At 44.9% G+C, this 18,703-nt stretch overlaps 1 protein-coding gene across 7 annotated transcripts; it reads left to right on the top strand.

Moving 5' to 3' along the window:
- On the top strand, window positions 1-11,710 carry BTN2A2 (butyrophilin subfamily 2 member A2). 7 transcript variants are annotated; one of them, XR_003306585.1, is made up of 9 exons: window positions 474-744; window positions 1,873-2,220; window positions 4,853-5,134; window positions 6,840-7,046; window positions 7,509-7,529; window positions 7,625-7,651; window positions 8,279-8,333; window positions 9,181-9,245; window positions 9,506-9,576. XR_003306585.1 is itself a non-coding variant. In XM_023209680.2 (8 exons), exons 2-8 carry the CDS (start codon window positions 663-665, stop codon window positions 9,771-9,773), a joined length of 1,560 nt encoding a protein of 519 aa, XP_023065448.2. In that variant the 5' UTR covers window positions 1-31; window positions 633-662; the 3' UTR covers window positions 9,774-11,710. The 7 variants fall into 7 exon arrangements, 5 of the variants coding, with proteins under 5 accessions (XP_023065448.2, XP_023065447.2, XP_026302377.1 ...); XR_003306584.1 differs by having other exon boundaries at window positions 8,237-8,333; XM_023209680.2 differs by lacking the exon at window positions 8,279-8,333 and adding an exon at window positions 1-31 and having other exon boundaries at window positions 633-744; window positions 9,181-11,710.
- Window positions 11,711-18,703: the final 6,993 nt, after the last annotated feature.

Here is an 18,703-nt window from a genome sequence, read left to right as displayed (position 1 = left end):
CCGCAACTCCAAACATCGCGATTAATGGAAGGTGAACAAAACTTTTGTCTTCTCTTTGGAATGCTTTGTTGCCTGATGGTGACTGTGCCCATGGGTGAGTTGTATCGGAAAATCGTCATGTGAGGATCACAGGGGAAAAGAAAACAGAGGTTAATTCTAGAAGGTAGGAAAGGGAGGGGAAGCGCTACAGCTCCGGGGTGGGGGCGGTAGGTGCGGGGAGCGGGATCTGCTGTGGACAGGAGAGGGGGTCCTGGGAGAGAGAAAGCCCACTGGTGGGGAGGCGCGGCCTCTCCTGGCTTTACCTCGAGTGTCCCGACCTGGGTCTCGGGGACGGGGAAGTGGAGGGAGGAGGGTGTGAAAGAATCTAGGGACAACTAAAGAAACCGGACTCTGGCCAGAGAAGTGAGCTGAGGAAGGTGGAAATCGGCCCCCTTGATCTTTGCATTGATGGTTTACCTCATGGAATGTTTAAGGAATCCCTCTCTCGGGAGATACCTGAGCCCTGAGATATGCAAGCGACTCCCAGAAGCTGGGGCACCGATGAGACTTACTTGAGTGACAGGAGAGGCTGGACTCAACCAGCACCTAGGTACCAAGACTCCTAGGCTGATTTTCCTCCTCTGTAACCCTAGGCCTGTGGTCCCTGCCTGCCCTGGGTGCTCATGGAACCAGCTGCTGCCCTGCACTTCTCCCTGCCATCCTCCCTCCTCCTCCTCCTTCTCAGCCTGTGTGCACTGGTCTCAGGTAGGGTTGTGTGCCACTTACTGCTGTCACCTCTCAGAAAGGAACATCAACCCTGTAGTCTGCAAAGGGAAAGAAGGAAGGACTGTGGGGTTGTTGACTTATCCTTCATTCTGAACATGTTCACTGAATTTATACCAGCACTGTCCAAAAGAAACACAGTGAGACACAAAGGTCAAGTGCATATACAAGTGCAAATTTTCAAAACATTTTTTTTAACTTTTTATTTATTTGTTTATTTATTTAAGAGACAGTGTATTGCTCTGTCGCCAGGCTGGAATGAAGCAGATGGCGAATGAGATCATAACTCACTGTAACCTGGAACTCCTGGGCTCAAGGGATCCTCCCAATCTCAGCCTCCCAAGTAGCAGAGAGTACAAACAAGGGCCACCACACTCAACTTCAAGTTTTATTTTTTGTAAAGACAGGGTCTCACTATTTGCCCAGGCAGGTCTCAAACTTCTAGCTGTTAAGGATCCTCCCACTTTGGCCTCGCAAATATCTGCGATTACAGGCACAAGACCCTGTGCCTAGTCTACTTTTTATTTTAAAAGTTAAAAACGTACTTGAAATAAATTTTAATAATATATTTTGTTTCATATAATCAAATATCAATATTTAAATGCTTAGTTAATAGAAACTATTACCAATGAGATATTTGACATTTTGAAATTTTAAATCTTTATAATCTGTATGTGTTTTACACTTAAGAGTTCATTTCAATTGGAACTTAAACATCTAGTGGATAGTTAACACTAATTTTTAACACTAAGTGTTAACTAACTGTTAACACCACCCTAATGGACAGTTCAAGTTTACACTACACTCGGGCACAGTGCTAGATTGCAGAATGGAGGAAAATCTCAGTGGCACAGGGTGCCCAGGGCGGGCTCCCCAATATTTCCTTCATGAAGCAGGAGCAGCCTCAATAGTTACTGCTCCCAGTGGTGGATGCTGCCGACCGGCCACAGCTACTGGTCCCCAGAAGGGTTCTCAGCCCAAGAACCCCTGTGGCCTTGGAATATCTGCTTCCTTTTGTCCCTGGAATTTTTTTTTTTTTTTTTTTTTTTTTTTTGCCTTAAAGATGTGATAACTGGTGTCCTTGTCTGATTCTGCCCCTTTGTTGAACAGCCCAGTTTACTGTCGTGGGGCCAGCTAGTCCCATCCTGGCCATGGTGGGAGAAAACACTATGTTATGCTGCCATCTGTCACCTGAGAAAAATGCTGAGGACATGGAGGTGCGGTGGTTCCGGTCTCAGTTCTCCCCCTCAGTGTTTGTGTATAAAGGTGGGAGAGAGAGAACAGAGGAGCAGATGGAGGAGTACCGAGGAAGAACCACCTTTGTGAGCAAAGACATGAGCAGGGGCAGCGTGGCCCTGGTCATACACAACATCACAGCCCAGGAGAATGGCATCTACCACTGTTACTTCCAAGAAGGCAGGTCCTACGATGAGGCCATCCTGCGCCTCGTGGTGGCAGGTGCATCTCTTAATTTGCTTTGTTACTTTGGCACAGTGTACCTTTTGGGGAAAGTATGTCTCCTAACTTCTGGCCCATTGCAGACCAACGGATTTCTATCTGGAGTCCCCTTTCACAGAGAGAGTGGCTTTTCCTGCACAAAGGCCACATGAATGGGTTTGCTCTGCTAAGCTATGGGTTTCACTTCTCTTTTTTTTCAAGACAGAGTCTTGCTATGTTGCCCAGGCTGGAGTACAGTAGTGCGATCTCGGCTCACTGCAACCTCCACCTCCTGGGTTCAAGCAATTCTCCTGCCTCAGCCTCCTGAGTAGCTGAGATTACAGGCATGCGCTACCATGCCCGGCTAATTTTTGCATTTTTTTAGTGAGATGGGGTTTCACCATGTTGGCCAGGCTGGTCTCAAACTCCTGACCTTGTGATCCACCTGCCTTGGTCTCCCAAAGTGCTAGGATTACTGGCGTGCGCCACCACGCCCGGCCTGGGCTTCACTTCTTCAGAAGCACGCTCATTCCTCAGCTGAGGCCATGAGCAGGGGAAAATATTTAATTTCGGAAAAGAAAGTCTTATGCCTGCCTTGGCATTGAACTGTGCACTTCTGAGAGTGAAAGGAGACACTGTCAAAAATTGTCCTGGGGCAATCAGAATCAATAAGAACTGCCCAGAGAACTATGACATGAAATCTTATTTTTCGGTAAATATTAGTCTTGACAATTTCTTCTTTCCTGAAATACTGATTGCAGAGAGAGTGACTTACATGTAAATAGGTGGTTTTATTAAAGTGCAACTAAATACAGAAGCAAAATTATGTGTAATTCCTGCTAACTCCACAGAGAAAGACTAAGAATTTAGCTGGGAAAAAAATTGGCAAGGCTTCAGCATAGAAATGCACTTAAACTGGGATTTCTGGGAGTTTGTTAAAGTGACACTGAGTGATTACTTCAGTCTTGGGGTTAGTGTATTTTGCTTTAAAAGGTATATTTCAGGACTGAAAAAGCCTTTAAATTGCAGAATAATTCATGGTGGCATTTCAGTCCATCAGACCTATGGAGGCAAGGACTAGGAAATTGGGTTCTTCCCAGGAGGCCCCAAATCATAACAGGTAGGAGACCCCATCTTTGCTACTCGCAAAGGCAACCTTACATCTGATTAAAACAGAACATTGTGGAAGGAGGGCTTCTTGACCCATTGTCGTGACTGTGTTCACAGCAGCACTGCAGTGTTACCCAGTAATGAATGGTTTCTGTGTGGCAGGGACCCACTACTCTTTCTCTGTAAAACCAATCCTGTCCTGACCTTCCCCAGTCTGAATTGGGTTGCTGTAGGACTTTTTGTTTGCTTGCTTATTGTATTCTGCTTGTTGGATTGGTTGGTGGCCGATCGTTCCCTTAAATCTACTGTGTCATGTTACCCGTATTGAAACCATGGAATGTTTTGTAGGAGTTTGTTTTCCAGTTTGCTGTGGTATTTTAATTTCTTTCCTAATTCAAGATTTCTGTGTGAGCCTTCAAATGCACAACTAGTTTTTTTCTCCTGACAAAAATTAAACAGAGCAGAAAGCACCAGGCTTAAGTGACTGCTTTAATTTTCTTTCTTTAATATAATTTGTTGGGAGACTTACAAAGGAATTATTCAGGAGAAGTTTGGATGGTCACACATGGCTGAAGGGTCTCCCAGGACCATGCTTTTGCAGCTCTCTCACTCCGGGTATTCTCTTTCATTGAAGATTCTAGTAAAGATAGAATATATTTAGGATGAGCCTGAATTATTAGGATTTTTGGTGATGATCTCTGACATTAAGGAGGCGATAGGGTTATCTTAAGATCCCAGGGGCATCCAGATATTTCTAATACATTGATGTTCTCAAAGAACTATAGGAAAATTCTCTATTGGGTGGAACCTCTGGGAGGTAAACAACTGTGAATTAGAATAAGAGTTGGCTTTGCCACCTAGCTCGGTCCATTCTCCTAAAAACCATCACCTCCTATGGAGGTAGATAGCCATGATGTGAGGCCCTGAACTAGACAGAAGTGTCTGTGACTTTGGTTCAAAAAGTTTCTTAAGATTTAGCCAAGGCTGAGCATGATGGCTCATGCCTGTAATCCCAGCACTTCGAGAGGTCAAGTCAGGTGAATTGCCTTAGCTCTGGAGTTTGAGACCAGCCTGGGCAACATGGCAAAACTCCATCTCTACAAAAAAAAAGAAAGAAAAAAAAAGAAAAAAAAGGATTCTGCCAACCTGGTAGGTTTCTGTCATCAGTGTATTATTTTACAGCTTCAGGAAACTGAGGTCTGCAGAGAAGTCATCCCAGGACAGAAAGTGAAATTCTCAACCTGCCTGTTGAGAATTTGGACACACCCTCCTGGGAGTGAGAAAATTAGTCTTTGCCAGAATAAATCGCACAGCAAGCATTTATAGCAGACAGATAGATGCTTGGTGCTGTGATGGGGCCTTCAGGTGAAGCATAAAGAAAAGTGTGCAATGTGATCCTTTCTCTTAGAGATCTCACAATTTATTTTGCATATTGGTTTCCTGATGTTCTCCAAAACCAAGGGTCTTTCTAGCATCCATCCTTCAAGGTACAGTAGGGGCTAAGACACCACTGCCTTTTGACTGAGCACTTCTCCCTCTCCAGGCCTTGGCTCTAAGCCCCTCATTGAAATCAAGGCCCGAGAGGATGGGAGCATTTGGCTGGAGTGCATATCTAAAGGGTGGTACCCAGAGCCCCTCACAGTGTGGAGGGACCCCTACAGTGAGATTGTGCCCACCCTGAAGGAGGTTTCCATCGCTGATGCAGACGGCCTCTTCATGGTCACCACAGCTGTGATCATCAGAGACAAGTCTGTGAGGAATGTATCCTGCTCTGTCAACAACACCCTGCTCGGCCAGGAGAAGGAAACTGTCATTTTTATTCCAGGTTAGTTCTCTGCCCTCTGAGACCTATCAAGTGTATGCAGGATCCTCAGCACACAGAAAGAGCCCAGAGCGGGGATGGGGGCAGTAGTGTGGGTGGAATGGTCCTGGGTTCTGAGGAGCTGGAGGCTGCAGCTGAGTTGAGGCCTCTCCCCTCCTCACAAAGGAAGATTCAAAGAGTCCCAAAACACAAGAGTAGGAACCTCTTCTCTGAGGGTAAACCTGGTCTTTTTTCTCTTGATTAGGTCTTTATGCTGCAACAATTGTAAAATATTAAGGACAACCATCAAACATGGAGAGTAGTGTGGGTGGGTGACTGTCTACACTTGGCATTCCTGTAGGCTGCCATCCCTTCCTGCCTATGGGACTTCCCAAAGGACAGAGCTTGGGAAATTCCCTATCAACAGACATTCATAAATGTATTCAACAAATGTTCAACAAACATTTCTTATGTTTAAGACTGTACTGGCTACCAAGGGTCAATAATTGAACAAAATATATCAAAATTTCTATCCTCAAGGAGGTCATATTCTAGAGAGAGACAGCAGCCGGGCACAATGGCTCATGTCTGCAATCCCAGCACTTTGGGAGGCCAAGGCGGGTGGATCACAAGTTCAGGAGTTCAAGACCAGCCTGGCCAAGATGGTGAAACACCATCTCTACCAAAACTACAAAAATTAGCCGAGTGCAGTAGCAGGCGCCTGTAATCCCTGCTGCTTGGGAGGCTGAGCAGGAGAATCGCTTGAACCTGGGCGGCAGAGCGTGAGCCGAGATCACGCTACTGCACTCCAGCCTGGGCGACAGAGTGAGACTCTGTCTTAAAAAGAAAAAGCAAAAAAGGGAGAGAGAGAGAGGGCAAGATATGAAATAATTGAAACAAGTGATTAAATAAATAATTATCTATATATTCCATCACATGGTGATGTCATGTAGGAAAAATTAAGCAAAGAGAAAATAGAGAGTTCCAGGAGTGTGAGGCATCATAATTATTAACAAGGTGGTCAGGGAAGACTTCACTGTAAAGATGGAAATTGAGCAATCAAGGCAAGGAACCATCAGATGCTTAAGGACTGAGCAGCCAAGGTACAGGTAGAGCATATGCAAAGGGCATGAGGAAAGAGCATGTCTGGCAGTTTCCAGGACTCCCAGGAGGTGATGCTGGCGTGGCTGAAATGGAGTGAGTTCAGGAAGTTGGGGGAGATGAATTCACAGAGGTGATGCAACTACGTTATATATGGCAGCACAGGCCACAAACAGGCCTTGGCTTTTAGAGTGAGTGACATGGGAAGCATTGGAAGGTTTTGAGCAAATAATTAACATGATCTCACTTGGGCTGCTCTGCTGAGAACAGATTACAGAATAGGGCAGAACAAGAAGGAGGACGTTCTAGTATTCCAGGCAAGAGTGATGGTGGCTTGAGGCGGGGGTGATGGCTCTGCTGACTCAGCATGGCTGGTTAGCTTTATGCACCCTGGTCCTTTCCATGGTGACTCCAGATGTTTCTGCTTTGCCCCCTTCTCGGCCCAGCCCTGGCAGTCACTGAGGTGTTAGCCAGTGTTAAGCCAGCATTGCTTTCTCCATCTGAGGTTTCTGGGGGAGAAGCCAACAGAGCAGGTGGCTGAGGAGCTCTCTTCAGATGTGCTCTTAGGGGCACTCTCACCCGGATGTTCTATTTCAAACTAAGTGGACTTTTCTGGCTGCCTTTTCAGAATCCTTTATGCCCAGCACATCTCCGTGGATGGTGGCCCTGGCTGTCATCCTGACCACATCTCCCTGGATGATGTCCATGGCTGTCATCCTGGCTCTTTTCATCATCTTCATGGCTGTGAGCATCTGTTGCATCAAGAAACTTCAAAGGGAAAAAAAGATTCTGTCAGGGGAAAAGGAAGTTGAACAAGAGGAAAAAGAAATTGCACGTAAGGAATTTGGAAGAAAGTATGGAAAAATAGAAAGAAATTTAAAAAAGTTAAATAGGAGGACAATTGACTGTCATAGAAAGGCCACAGCTCTCACAGGTACCGTCTTGGGGAAGAGAGAGGAAATGCACAGCAGCAGCAACAAGGGCTTGGAACTCTCATGTCATAAGAAGTAATCATTCAGAGCTTTCTTTCTTCCATGCTGCACACATTGCATTCATTCACCTGGCTATATGCAGCACTACATGGCTGAACAAAAGTTCAGACAAAAATCTAACAATGTACTGATACTCCCCAGCCATCTGATCATACATCATTGCTGGTTTCTGACTGTTCCCTAGGCATAAGGGAAGGGTGATGTTAGTGTTCATAGAAAGGACGGTTCCTACTTTGTTTAATACAAGCTCAATTTCTTTTAGCTCTTCTATTGAAGACATGATTTTGTTTCTGTTTGTTTTTCAGAGCACCTTCAAGAAGAATTGCGTAAGTTTAGCCTTTCCTGAACTACTCCATGTACAATTTGTGTTCTGCTTACTTAGCAGCATCTCATGACATTCACCTCTGTCTGTCCCTTGCAGGATGGAGAAGAACATTCTTACATGCTGGTGAGTGCCCCTGATGTTCCCTCAGATCTCAGCTTTCTCCCCACCAGCTAGCTAACGGGACTCATTAGACAAGATGAGCAAGGGACCCAGGGCGAGGTGGGGACAATAGGGAAGTGGGGTCAATTCATCAGCAGTGTCCCAGCAATGATGCATCGTGGCTCTTCTGTCAGGGAATCCCAGCAGCTCTTAATGAACCCTGCAGTTTACGTCCCAGGACCCTTTCTCTTTTGGAATAACTTAATGCATGTTTACCAAAGGTTTCCCATGCATAGTAGCCTCCCCAAGAGTTACATTTTGGAAGTTATTGCTCATTGATTCTGGATCAATTTGAAAGAAGATAATGCTGTCTTAGCAATTTATATCCTGGGGATGGTATAGACTGTGCACAGTTGAAGACCCATGTGAGGAAGAGGCCATAAGGCTCTCCAATAAGCCTGATGCAATGGTGTGCAAATAGGCGGTCAGAAATACCTTTCTGCTTCTAAGAGAGCACTGACATTCTGCATGTAGTCTGCCAGGGGAGGGGATTTAGGTGAGTGGGAGGGTGAGTGGGAGAGCACAGAGAAACCAATCACCCACTTTCAGTGAGTTCTTCTCATCTTGTGATTCGGCACCTCTGTCTGTCAGCACCAAAGAATCCAAGCTTTACCAGATACCAGGGCCCATGGACCTTTCCTCTTTGGTGAGTTTCAAAATTGCCACTGTCATTTTGGGACACAATCACAACTTGTCACAATCAGACATATCAACTTGTGGAAAGGAGAAAATCATTGTAATGCAGTAGAAAGGTAGACTGAATAAGTAAGAATACATGCAGATGGTAGAGGTTTGCAGAATGCTCAGCTCCTGCATTTCCTGTATGGGAGAAGTCATCCTGGTAGACGTCAGACGCATGTTGTTAAAGCAAAACTGGATTGAAGTATTTCTTCCCTAACTTTGCCCACACGCCCCTTATGCACCAGGTTTTCTTTTGTACACATTTATTCTCTTTATCCTTTGAAGGGTGCCCTTGTCAGTCACTTAAATCAGTTGTCACCTATTAAAACAACCTGAAGGAAGTCCTTCACCACCTAGGACAGTGTGTAATGAGAGACTCACTTAATTGATCATTGAGAGGAGTGTGGGGGAACAACAGGAGATAAAGCTTCTGTGATGGTTTAAGCAAAGTTGGAAAGTTTCTAACTAAAAAAGTCCCAGAGATCACATGTCCTGAATAGAAAACGGATCAGAGCTTAGAATGCTGAGAAAAACTGGGAACCACTAATTTTGGTTCATTTCCTAAACTCTCTGGAATTCATAGAGCCACAATTCTTCTCAACCTGGGGGTGCTGCTTCTGTCTCTGGAGAGATAGAAGTGCAGCTTCAGTAATTCTCAGGGTATGAGCTGCCTGGGATCAGGGGACCTTCATGGAAACAGCCACTACATGGGGAACCCCCTGCAGCTTTCTGAGACCTCTCTGGGGACCAGGAACCACACAATCCCCAGGGTTCCTGAGACCCCAGGCCTAAACCTGAGACTTCCTCTGCAGCTGATGTGGTCCTGGATCCAGACACCGCTCATCCCGAGCTCTTCCTGTCAGAGGACCGGAGAAGTGTGAGACGGGGCCCCTACAGGCAGAGAGTGCCTGACAACCCAGAGAGATTCGACAGTCAGCCTTGTGTCCTGGGATGGGAGAGCTTCACCTCAGGGAAACATTACTGGGAGGTGGAGGTGGAAAACGTGATGGTGTGGACTGTGGGGGTCTGTAGAGACAGTGTTGAGAGGAAAGGGGAGGTCCTGCTGATTCCTCAGAATGGCTTCTGGACCCTGGAGATGTTTGGAAACCAATACCGGGCCCTGTCCTCCCCTGATAGGATTCTCCCTTTGAAGGAGTCCCTTTGCCGGGTGGCCATCTTCCTGGACTATGAAGCTGGAGATGTCTCCTTCTACAACATGAGGGACAGATCACACATCTACACGTGTCCCCGTTCAGCATTTTCCATGCCTGTGAGGCCCTTCTTCAGGATAGGGTCTGATGACAGCCCCATCTTCATCTGCCCTGCCCTCACAGGAGCAAATGGGGTCACAGTGCCTGAAGAGGGCCTGACACTTCACAGAGTGGGGACGCAGCAGAGCCTATAGAATGAATTCCCTGGACTCACAGCCATGCAGATAAGCCCTGGCCATCTCAGCAGCCACTGCACAATGTTGTTGGTGGAAGACACGCCCTCCTCCCCTCTGGTCACATAAGAGAACAGCTTCCAGCTGCCTTTTCACACCCACTGCAGCCCTCAGCCCCAGCTTTCTCCTCCTCACTAGGCTGTGGCTTTAGCAGTTCCTTTGCTTGTAATTATGGGATGGGATCCAGGCATAGGGAACTAGTTGTTTCTTAGCTCCCAGCCAAGAAGAAAGTGTGAGAAGCTGTTGGGCAGCGAATCTGCTGCTGAACATCAGGATGACCACATTGAGCCCAAGATGCCAGTTGGCACCAGATGCTGTGGACTTGGAATGAGGCCAACAGGATTTGCCAGGATGAGAGAGGATAGAGGAATCCACAGGACCACCAGGGGATAGAGGGAACCAGATATGCAGGTCCGAGATAGAGGAAGTGGAACCAGAGAGCTGGGAGGCACCAAAGTTGTAAGGATGGCTAAGTCCCACCATAACAGCTAAAGGGTCCTGGGAGATGATGGCTCATTTCCACCCAACCCCAGGATTTCCACAGCATACACCCACAGGCCTGGACCTGGGACAAAGATGAATGAAGAACATGGACTCATGTGGATGTGGTTTGGCTCACGTGTCCCTGCAATAAACAAGGAGTAAGTACTTAGTCCCTGAGTGTGGTTGAGGTTTGAGGTCCTGGTCGAGCAGGGAAGTACTGGACCTGGTCTAGGTCAGCATTCAGATTCAATGGGGACACCAGTGGCTTCAAACTTCCTGATCTAACTATGTCTTTAGACACTTAGAAATTATTGAGGACCTTACAGAGCTTTTGTTTATTTGGGTTAATATTTGTTAATATTTATGGCATTTGACATTGAAACAAAAATTTAAAATGTTATCTTTTAATTCATATTAAAATAGCATGAATAAATCAATTATAGGTTAATATAAATAGGATGTTTTGTGAAAAAGCAATCTATTGTGTCCAAATAAAAGAACAAGAAGTGTGACACTGGTTCACTTTTTCCAAATCTAATGTCTGGCTTAATAGAAGATGTTTGTGTTCTCATATCTGCCTTTGTATTAAACCTATTGGTATATCATAGGTCATATTGGCTCAAAAAACCTTTACTGCACCCTACTGAAATAATGAGATGAAAAACGATCAATGTTTCATTATTATTATTGTGAAAATAGTACTAACATTGGGGACTCCTTAAGAGTACGTCAGAGTTCGCGCTAGGAATCCCAGGACCACATTTGGAAACTAGAATAGTGGATCCTGGAAGTTAATCCATGTGCTGGTTAATTTTAGATGTCACCTTGACTAGATTAAGGAATACCTAGACAACTGGTACAACATTATTTCTGGGTGTGTCTGTGAGTGTGTTTCCAGAAGAGATTGGCATGTGAGTCAGTAGGAAATTCTCCTCCAATTGGCTGGGGGCCCAATAAAACCAAAAGGCAGAGGAAAGGCAAATTCTTCTCTCCTCCGGAGCTGAGACACTCTTCTTCTTCTGCCCTTGGACATCAGAACTCCTGGCTCTCTGGCCTTTGAACTTTGGGACCTGTACCAGGAGTCCCTGGGTTCTCAGGCCTTTGGCTTTGGACTGAGAGTTACACAATCATCTTCCCTGGCTGTGAGGCTTTCTGACTTCCAATGAGCCGTGCTACCAGCATCCCAGGGTCTCCAGCCTATAGACGCGCTGTTGTGTGATTTCTTAGCCTCTCTATTCACATGAGTCAATTTCCTTAATAAATGCCTGCTCATAAATCTGTATCTATATCTATATCTGTATGTGTATCTATATCTATATCTATATCTATATCTATATCTATATCTATATCTATATCTATATCGTATTGGTTTGTCTCTCTGGAGAACCCTGACTAATACAATCAGGCATCTAAAATTCTGGCTTGAATGGTAGTATTTTAGGTTTTAGACAATTCAGTAATCCAATTGGACTGAAAAATTTTAAATAATCAAAAATTTTATTACTGTAGTTAGACACAATATTGAAAGAATCAGGAGTGATTTTTTTCAATACCTATTTGTAAAGATGGAAAGCAAGGTTGTTTATGTTTATGTGTATGTCTTAGTCTATGTGGGCAGCTATAACAAAAATTCCACCAAGACTGAATAGTTTGTAAACAACAGAAATTTATTTCTTGCAATTCTGCAGGCTGGGAAATCTAAGATCAACACCCCAGCATACTGGTGTGTGGTGAGGGCCCGTAGACTTGTTCACATGGCGAAGGATAAAGATAGATCCCTAGGGTGTCCTTTGGAGGGGCACTAATGACATTCATTAGGGCTCCCTCAACCTCAGAGAGAAAATAGAAGGAGGAGATTCCAAATTTCCTGCTGCTGCCCTGACCTGCTCCTGCCCCTCCTCATCTATTTCTCTGATTTAAGAAGCAGGTATCCTTTCCCCTGTGTCAGGCTAATTCTCCATCCACACCCTGGACCCTCACTCTCCAGTTTCCCTTAGGACTTCTGTGTTTAGTTCATTCATTCATTCAACAAAAATCAATGAGTACTAACTACATGCCAATCAGTGTTCCTGGTACTGGGGGCAGAGAAGTGCACAAAGCATAAAGTCCCATTCCTTATGGTTGTAGAAGACAGACAGAAAACAAAATAAGTAGTAACATATATGGTGTGTTGGATGATGATAACTGATCAGGAGATAAATAAATCCGGGAAGGAATATAGGAAATCACAACTTCTAAAGGGGTGGTAATCAGCAATAGGAGTGAGGCACAGAATACCTCGGAGAAAAACATTCTGAGTTGAGAGAACAGCAGTGCCAGAGCACAGAGTCAGAAGCACTGTGGTTTGTGTGAAGAACAGTAATGAGGCTTGGGTTGGCAGAGCACACAGGGTAACCAGGAGAATAGGAGGTGACAAAGCCAGAGGGGGTTGAGGGCCAGATCACGTATGGCTTTGAAAGTCATCATGCTGACCTGGGCTTTACCTCTGAGAGGGGAGCCACAGGAAGGTTGAGCAGAAAAAGGACTGGACTTACTTATGTTTTAAGAAGTTACTTCACATGCTAGACTGATATGGGCTGTGGGTAGTGCTGGTGGATGGAGGCCTGAAGACCCAGCTGGGAGCTACTGCAGTGATCCAGGGGAAAGATGCAGATGACTTGTACCAGGGAGGAGCCATGAAAATGTTATGATGCTGGATTTATTTTCAAGACAGAGTAAAAAAGCTTTGCTGATAAACTTATGGGTGGGGTGTGAAAAAGGAGGCCATCAAGGGTGACCACAGGTTTTGGTCCAAAAAAACTGCACAGATGGAGTTGCCACTTACTGAGATGAGGAAACTGAAGGAGAAGCAGGTTTTGGAGGCCAGGGGAGGAGCCAGCATAGAATCCAAAGGTCAGTTTGGGATATGTTCAGGTGGAGGAGCTTACTAGAGACCCCTGTGGAGATGTAGAGTAGGCCAGTCAATAATAAATATGTAGTCCAGGCAACAGGTCAGGGCTGTAAACAGAAGTTATTCTCTTTATCTTCTTTATCTTCATGTTTGCTGCCACTGCCTGTTTCACTTTAATGCATTAGTGATCTATTGCTGCATAACAAATTACCACAAACTTAGTGGTTTAAAACAGCACATATTTATCATTTTAGTTTCTATGGGTCAGAAGTCCAGGCAGAACTTAGTGAGTTTCTCTGCTCAGAACTTCACAGAGCAAAAGTCAAGGTGTTGGCCAGGCCGTAGCCTCATCTAGAGCCTCGACTGTGGGAGAGTCCTCTTTTCAGATCACTCAGGTTGTTAACAGAGTTCATTTCTTTACAGTTGTAGGACTGAAAGCCCCAACTCCTTGCAGGCTGAAGCTGGAGGCTGCTCTCAGCTCCTACAGGCCTCCTCAGCTCCCTGCTGTGTAGATTTCCCATGATGACTCCTTTCCTCTTCGTAGCCAGCTAGGAAGATAGAGCCTCTAGAGTGGGTCAGCTAGCAAGACAGAGTCTTACACTACATAATGTAGTCATCGAAGGGACATCCCATCAGTTTTGCCATATTTTATTGGTTAGCAGCAAGCCACAGGTTCAGCTCAAACTCAGGGAAAGTACAGGCTGCAAACTGCAAAAAAAGTAATCATAAGGGGTCCACTCCAGACTCTGTCGGCTACACCATATAAGAAGCTCAAGGTTCTCCCTGCCCTGCTTCCCCTTTCCCTGGGCAATACAACCGTGCTAGCCTCTCTCTAGGTCTCTACTTCCATACAAGCAAAGTCTCAGAAAGAGAACACATACATGGCCATCAGACACTGTCTGCCATGATGATGGCCACTGCTGTACCACACCAAAAACATTGTTTTTTCTTTCTTTTCTTTTTCTTTTCTTTTCTTTTCTTTTTTTTCTTTTTTTTTTTTTTTTTGAGACAGTCTCTTGCTCTGTTGTCCGGGCTGGAGTGCAGCAGCGTGATCTTGATTCACTGCAACTTCTGCCTCCTAGGTTCAAGCAATTCCCCTGACTCAGCCTCCTGAGTAGCTGGGATTACAGGCCTGTGCTACCATGCCCAGCTAATTTTTGTGCTTTTAGTAGATCAGGGTTTTGCCATGTTGGCCTGACTGGTCTTGAACTCCTGACCTTAGGTGACCTGCCCGCCTCAGTCTCCTAAAGTGCTACATTATAGGAGAGAGCCACTACTCTCGGCCCATAAGCATTGTTTCTATCAGTTTCTAATGGTTTCCCAACTATTAAATCCGTTATACATTTCTATTTTCCCCTGCCACCCCTGTGCTTTCCTTTTTAGAGAGACAGGATTTTGCTCCATCACCCAGGCTAGAGTTCAGTGGTGTGATCATAGCTGAGTGCTGCCTTGATCTCCTGGGCTCAAGCGATCCTCCTGCCTTAGCCTCCCACAGTGCTGGGATTATAGTTGTGAGACACTGCGCCTTGCTTGTCATTGTACACTTCTGCCCTTTCTTTCTGGACAACCCTGAGTTCTTCATAGACCTGCCTGAGTAGGTGTTCCTGCCTAGGTGGTATCTGCCTCATCAATCCCCAGGGCTCTCTTCTTGGTCTTTCCCTACTCCTAGGGAGATCCTTCTCAGAGTTCTTGCTCCACTTGCTCCAGAACTGCTGAAATTCCGTAGGCTTTGGTCCCGGCTTCTCTTTTCATACCACATATGCTCTTGCAAGGTCTAATTCGTTTTCAAAGCTCTACCCCATAACCAGACCCCACCGGCACTTGCATTTCTGTCTCCAGCCCCACACATTCCCTGAACTCAGTGCCCACTAGCATCTCACAATGAGTGTGTCCAAAACTAAATTCCCATCAGCCCTGCCTACCCATTATTATCTGAATGAGCGACACCACCTAAGAGTCATTTTAGCCTTCTCTTGCTCTCTTTTACCCACCTCATCTGACTGATAGCCAAGTCCTGCTATTTGTACTTCCTTTTAGTAGTCCAGCTCAGTGGTTTGAGCACAGACTCTGGAGTGAGACAGCCTGAACTCAAAGCCCAGCTTAGAAAGAAATTACTCATGTGACCTTGGGGAGTTATTTAACCTCTCTGGACCTCAGATTTTATATCTATTAAATGTGGGAAATAAGGTTTCTACCTCTTAGGGTTGTTGTGAGTCTTATTAATATGTGTAAATCTCTAAGCACAATACCAGCATCATAGCAGGTTCTATGTAAGTATTTCCTAGTATTAATGTTAGTAATCAATAAAGTCTCCTATCCCCCATCTCCAAGCAGTCATCACTTCTTGCCTAGAGTGTCACAGTAGCTTCCTTCCTGGTCTCCCTATCTCCTAACATCTGGCCCACCAATGAGGACAGGATATATTGTGCAACCCCAGCAGGCATCATCCCATAGAATACAATGTAAATGGCACCCCCTACCTCCCATTTTCCCCGCACCTACCTCACTTATATTTCAAATGTACATATTTTCTCATGTCAAACTTTTTGGAGATTTTCCCTTCATCTTCACACTAAAAGTCCAACTCCACAGCAGACATCTGTTGATGTTATCTCCAGGGGAAGTGGATTTAGGAGTCATCAATGCAGGGATCAGAATTGAACCTTTCAGAAAGGAAGGCAATGAAATTCATCGAGGGTTACTACTTGCAGGGCCTGTGCTAACTGTTCCTTAAATAACTTATGGAACAGATCTCATTTCCACCCTACAGACAAATGAACAGAGACCTTGAGTAATTAGTTAACTGGCTTTGGATTCCAGGGCTAATGAGTTGTGAATGAGAACAGATAAAGATAGAAAACAAAACAAAACCTAGCGACAGTACACAGTAAGGCAGTGTGCCTTGGATGTGCTGACAGGTATCTAGACACAGCATAAAGAAAATGTGTGTTCATGAGAGTTCTTAATGGCAACAAGAAGTGGCATAATAACCATGAGAAATGGACATTTGTTGATGAGACTAACTAAATAAAGGAGACAGATTTCTTGGCTTTTTGCCACACCTATTGCATGCAGGACACTGCACTAGGTCTTGTAAAAGACAAAGAGAAGATAGCATCAAGGGCCTAGGTCTTGAAGGAGAGCTGAGTACAATTTTACTAAGCATACATTCTTGTGACTTACTGTTTTTGATACACTGTTGTTACCAAACTATATGCATTATCTCATTCCATCCTCACAACAGCAACTCTAAAAGTCAGGTACTGTTACTGTCCTTATTTTACAGATAGGGAAACTGGGGCACAGAGAAGTTAGGTAACTGGCTCAAGGTCATGCAGGCCACCTGGCTTGAGAATTAGTGCTCTTATCCACTCCATTATGCAACCTCTACTCACTAATTTTGAACTTCAGTGCCTGAGACCTACTAGATGATAGATTCTCAGTAAAACTTTGTTGAGTCACTGAATTCATTTCTGCCCCATTTCACATCCATTTCTTTCCCAAGACTTCTTTCCCAGAGTTCTGAGTGAAGAACTGTATGAGAAATGGAGCAAGGAGCCTGATACTTTGGAAATTACAAACTTGAGCGATATGAATTATTGGGCCCAGAAACTCCTAATCTGAAGTTTAGCACCTCAGCTGCTTCTTTGTGTCAAAGTGATTTGGATCCTTCAGGCAAGGGTGGGTGATCGTTCTCACTGACATAATTTCAAGCAACACAGCTTCTGATAGACTATGGATTTAAAAATAAGTAAATGAGGTGCAGTAGCTCACACCTGAAAACCCAGCACTTTGGGAGGCAGAGGCAGGCAGATCACCCGAGGTCAGGAGTTCGAGACCAGCCTGGCCAACATGGCAAAACCCCATCTACTAAAAATACAAAAATTAGCTGAGTATGGTGGCAGGTGCCTGTGATCCCAGCTACTCGGGAGGCTGAGGTAGGAGAATCGCTTGAAACTGTGAGGCAGACATTACAGTGAGCCAACAGCATGCCACTGCATGCTGGCCTGAGAGACACAGCAAGACTCCATCTCAAAAAAAAAAAAAAAAAAAAAAAAAAGAAGCAAATGAACAAATAAATAAGGATAATGGATGGATAGGGAATTAATAGTGATATGGAATATTATAATAAAGTAAGAAAGTTTATAAAATATTAGCTCTATCAATACAATTTATATGGTAGGTAATTGGTATTCACTGAAAATTCTTTCACCTTTGCTATATGTTTTAGAAGTTTTATGATAAACTGTTGAGGAGGAAAAAGGGAGAGGAAAAAAATTTGTACTTCTGCTCCTGATAACAGAGACCAGAAATACCACTGGCCTAAACAAGACAAGGGTTTTTTTGTTTTTTTTGTATTTTGTTTTCATGTAAAATGAATTCAGGTGGTGGCAGTCCAGGGCTGATCTGGCACCTCAGAGATGTCATTCATGCCCCAGACTGCTTCTGACTTCATTCTCTGCTGTCTCTACATGTGGCTTCCAACTTCAAGGTTGCCTCATGGTCCCAGGAGGGCTGCTGCACCTCCAGGTCAAAAGTCTACATTGTAGGCAAGAGGAAGCGGAAGTAGGGAGAGTGTACGCTCACACTCCCAGCTATTTTGGTCCATCCTTTGAAGGCTCTCTGGGAGAAGCACAAGACCACAACTGTCACCTACAAACCACTGGTTCCAACTTAGTCCCTTGGCCTCTGCTATCTATGAGATGAAACAGCACGTTGCTGTACCTAAGAAAATTAGGTCTTATCACCAAGAAGAAACAGAAAATGCATGATCCAGAAGCGACCAGCCTGAGTTCTCAACCAGATGCCACACAGTCTAAATTCAAACTGTTGCAATATAATTAAATTCCACTAGCCGCAGTCACATCTTAGCCTTAGGAACTTTGATCATTGACTTGCAATCCCAGAAAGTGTGTTTTGAGGTCCTAGACCACAAGAAGAACCAATTTGCTTCACAGACATCTTACAGAGACAGCATTCACAGTTTGTCTAGAGTCCGGCCTCAGAGAATATGTACTCCACTGGCAGCATGAGAAACAAATACACAGGAAACTACAATGCAGCACAAACCAGGAGCTGAGGGTGAATGGAGATGCTCAGAAACACCTGCACTAAAAATTTGCTGAAAAAGGTAAAACATGTCAAGCAGCACTGCCTCTGGAAACCAGAAAAATTATATTATTTATTAACAGATCCTATGCCTGGATGCTGGAAGTACTTAAAAATGTGCACTGTTGGCCGGGTGCGGTGGCTCAAGCCTGTAATCCTAGCACTTTGGGATCTGAGGCAGGAGGATCACTTGAGCTCAGGAGTTCAAGACCAGCCTGGCCAACATGGCAAAACCCCATCTCTACTAAAAATACAAAAAGTAACTGGGCATGGTGGTGAGCACCTGTAATCCCAGTTATTAGGGAGCTGAGGCAGGAGAATTGCTTGAACCCAGGAGGCAGAGGTTGCAGTGAGCCAAGATCCTGCCACTGCACTCCAACCTGGGTGACAGAGTGACAGTCCCTTTCAA

This window comes from Piliocolobus tephrosceles, chromosome 5 (genome assembly GCF_002776525.5).
Source record: "Piliocolobus tephrosceles isolate RC106 chromosome 5, ASM277652v3, whole genome shotgun sequence".
NCBI lineage: Eukaryota > Metazoa > Chordata > Mammalia > Primates > Cercopithecidae > Piliocolobus > Piliocolobus tephrosceles.
The sequence above is the reverse complement of the archived record's forward strand: the minus strand, read 5'-3'. Positions and strand labels throughout refer to the sequence as shown.